This window comes from Ipomoea triloba, chromosome 15, assembly GCF_003576645.1.
Source record: "Ipomoea triloba cultivar NCNSP0323 chromosome 15, ASM357664v1".
NCBI lineage: Eukaryota > Viridiplantae > Streptophyta > Magnoliopsida > Solanales > Convolvulaceae > Ipomoea > Ipomoea triloba.
Window position 1 is genome coordinate 10,229,921 of NC_044930.1, and position 3,424 is coordinate 10,233,344.

The following is a 3,424-nucleotide window of genomic DNA, read 5'->3' on the forward strand; positions in this document are numbered from 1 at the left end:
TAATTTGTTTCTATTATTTGCATTAGATGTCATTTAGTTACAGCTTAGTGATGAAAATATATGTGCTAAATTTAGCAACAAATTCTTTCGTCGCTATATCGTTGCTAATCTTTATTGTTATTAGATAGGTACTTAGCTACAATATTTGTTTGTCTCTAAATTTAAAAAAAAAACAAAACAAAAATTATCCACTAATTAATATCACATACCTGCATTAAACCTATAATATATTACTTCAATAATATAATTTAAAAATATATTATATTAAAACATTTAAACTCAATAACATTAACAAAAGTATAGCACTATGTAATGTTACATTGTTAGAAACAGTATCAAATATATTAATAAACATAATCTAATCATCTCCTAAATTTTAGCATTTGAATTAGTAGAATGTTCAGCTTGAGTAGTTGGATGTCGTGGCATAGAAATGGATAGCATGCCATTGCGACGCAACTCATCCATCAAGCTTGTAATTTGAGCTTGTATTTGAGCCTACATTTGAGCCTGCATTTGAGTTCTTTCAGCTTGTAATTTAGCCTCCATTTGAGCTTGTAGTTGAGTCTGCATCTCAGCTAGCATGGTTTGTAACTGTTGGGTCACGATCTCCTTCATTGCATCTTGATTAAGTTGTGAAGTAGCAGATGAACTACAGCTGTTCTCCTTAGTCCCTAAGCCAGAAATACGTTGTTTCTTTAGCTGTGACATATTTATAATTGGTGGCTTAGTTGACCCTTCAACTTCCTGCATTGCAAAATCACGTTGCGCTTGTATTTCTTCCTACAAGTAAAAACATATACAAAATAAAAGAAGTATACAAAGGCATATAAGAATTTTATCTATTTAACAATATATGATTATTACTTTATATTTACAACGATTTTTTCTTTGACCTCTCATCAATCAATGTACCATTCTTCTTTCTGTGCATGCACTCAAAGCACTAAAATGAATTAGGTTCTTTTTTAAATTCACTCGCTATTAAACCAGCACAAAGAATTGCATATTTTAATTTATAAAATATATACAAATAATAAATTTTACAAATAAATTATTAAGTTAAATGTATTACCAGTTTATGATAGTGCTCAATAGCTGATCTAGATCCTCTGATATGTCGAGAACATCCCGTACGAGGTCTTGCCACCTCACTCATCTTATTCTTGCGTTGTTGTTCAGATTTAGCTTTCACATCAAGTCTATCCCAATATGCCTCCCAAATGCGCCATGTTTCTTTAGGTACACAAGCTAGCCTCCCAGTTGAAGTCCGTTTTGCCCGTAATAGCCTTTTAGCTTCATAGAAGTTGTCAGGAACTAGATTATTCTCCGGAACAACTTCTTTCATAAGTTCAGTGATTTGATTGAAACATTTTTCTGATATGTGGTTCTCTGATTTCAAGCTTATAAGTCGAGCTATAAGGGACAACTGCGAGTGTTTTTTACACCCAGGCCACAACTCTTGATCTACAGCTTTCAGCATGTCATAAAACTTTTGGGCCTCAGGATTTGGCGATTCTTCTAATGCATCCAAATTAAATTCAAGAGCATTAGCATCCATAACCATTGTGTGGTAAGCATTAGATGTTTCTTCACTAGCCATTTGAGATGGCCCACCAACATCTCGATCAACATCTACCCTCACATTACTCTCGCTATGGAAGCGCCAGATATAGTAGTCCGATACAAATCCATATTTTGCTAAGTGATATTTCACAGTAGGCACATCTAAAAACTTGGTGTTTTGACACTTGCGCTGAGTACATGGACACCTAATTCTTTCCCCGTCCATCCAACTATGTTGACTAGTAGCAAATTGGATGAAAGTTTCAAGACCAGCCAAAAACTCCTCAGTGAGAAGACCATTTCTAATTCGTGTATACATCCAATGACGACTTGATCTCATTGTATTTATCACCTATTTCAAAAAAAAATCAATATTTCATTTAAAAAAAAAAACTACATTTCACCGAGACAAAAACCATACAAAGAAATTCTCATAGACATTCAAATAGAGATTCAAATAAACAATCATATTCTCAAAAACCCCTGGTACCCACAGGCAGTTTAGCCGGAGAAAACACAAGCGTCGGTACCCACGGGCGGTTTAACCGGCAAATAAACAATAGATGAAAAAATTGTAAGTTCAAACCTTATCAACCCAAAAAGACCTTGAAGATTTTTGTATGTTCAAATTTTTCAGCTCGCAATACCTAGTAGTGATGAGAAGAAACTCTCACGTCCGGTTTTGTAGTAGAGATGGAATTCAGAAAAAACCATCAACTATAACCCCAAAAGAACCAGATTCCGTAAACAACATAGAGGAAGAATGAGGGGAATATCTTATCGAGGTAATCCTATTTGTTTCGGTAAATATGCTCTTCAAGCACTTGAACCTGCTTGGATCACATCTAGACAAATAGAAGCAGGTCGACGAGCAATGACACGAAATGCACGTCGTGGGGGAAAAATATGGGTACGTATATTTCCAGACAAACCAGTTACTGTACGACCCGCGGAAACACGTATGGGTTCGGGAAAAGGATCCCCTTAATATTGGGTAGCTGTTGTTAAACCCGGTCGAATACTTTATGAAATGGGTGGAGTAACAGAAAATATAGCCAGAAGAGCTATTTCAATAGCAGCATCCAAAATGCCTATACGAACTCAATTCATTATTTCGGATATAGAAGAAAAATGTAGAACCAACCGAAAGGAATCTTAGGAATGAAACAAAAACGCAGGTTTCTTTTTGTGTTTGTGGACAAAAAGATTTATTTTTTCTTCGCCCTTTGCATTGTAAAGAAAAGAGTAAAAAAATGATATGATTCAACCTCAGACCCATTTAAATGTAGCGGATAACAGCGGGGCTCGAGAATTGATGTGTATTCGAATCATAGGAGCTAGCAATCGCCGATATGCTCATATTGGTGACATTATTGTTGCTGTTATCAAAGAAGCAGTACCTAATATGCCCCTAGAAAGATCCGAAGTAGTAATTGTGCGTACCTGTAAAGAACTCAAACGTGACAACGGGGATGATAATACGATATGATGAAAATGCCGCAGTTGTTATTGATCAAGAAGGAAATCCAAAAGGAACTAGAATTTTGGGTGCAATCGCCCGGGAGTTGAGACAATGAAATTTGACTAAAATAGTTTCATTAGCTCCCGAGGTATTATAAAATGAAATCGTGATATGTTTCTAGTGGAGTATTTGAAAGAAATAGATTAAGAATTTAGTATAATGTGTCTCACGCATATACCTTTCTTTAATAATATAATGAATATTCATAGACAAATAAGTAAAAAAAAACACGTTGATAGTATAAAATTTTTTTGCCCCAATAATTATAGTTCATCATGGGTAGGGACACTATTGCTGAGATAAGAACTTCTATACGAAATGCTGATATGGATCGAA

General features: G+C 35.0%; 1 protein-coding gene across 1 annotated transcript; it reads right to left on the minus strand.

Moving 5' to 3' along the window:
• Positions 1–401: 401 nt before the first annotated feature.
• On the minus strand, positions 402–2,107 carry LOC116007591. Its single transcript, XM_031248306.1, has 3 exons — positions 2,061–2,107; positions 1,076–1,918; positions 402–783 (listed from the first exon to the last, which is right to left on the minus strand). Exons 2-3 carry the CDS (start codon positions 1,904–1,906, stop codon positions 499–501), a joined length of 1,116 nt encoding a protein of 371 aa, XP_031104166.1. The 5' UTR covers positions 1,907–1,918; positions 2,061–2,107; the 3' UTR covers positions 402–498.
• Positions 2,108–3,424: the final 1,317 nt, after the last annotated feature.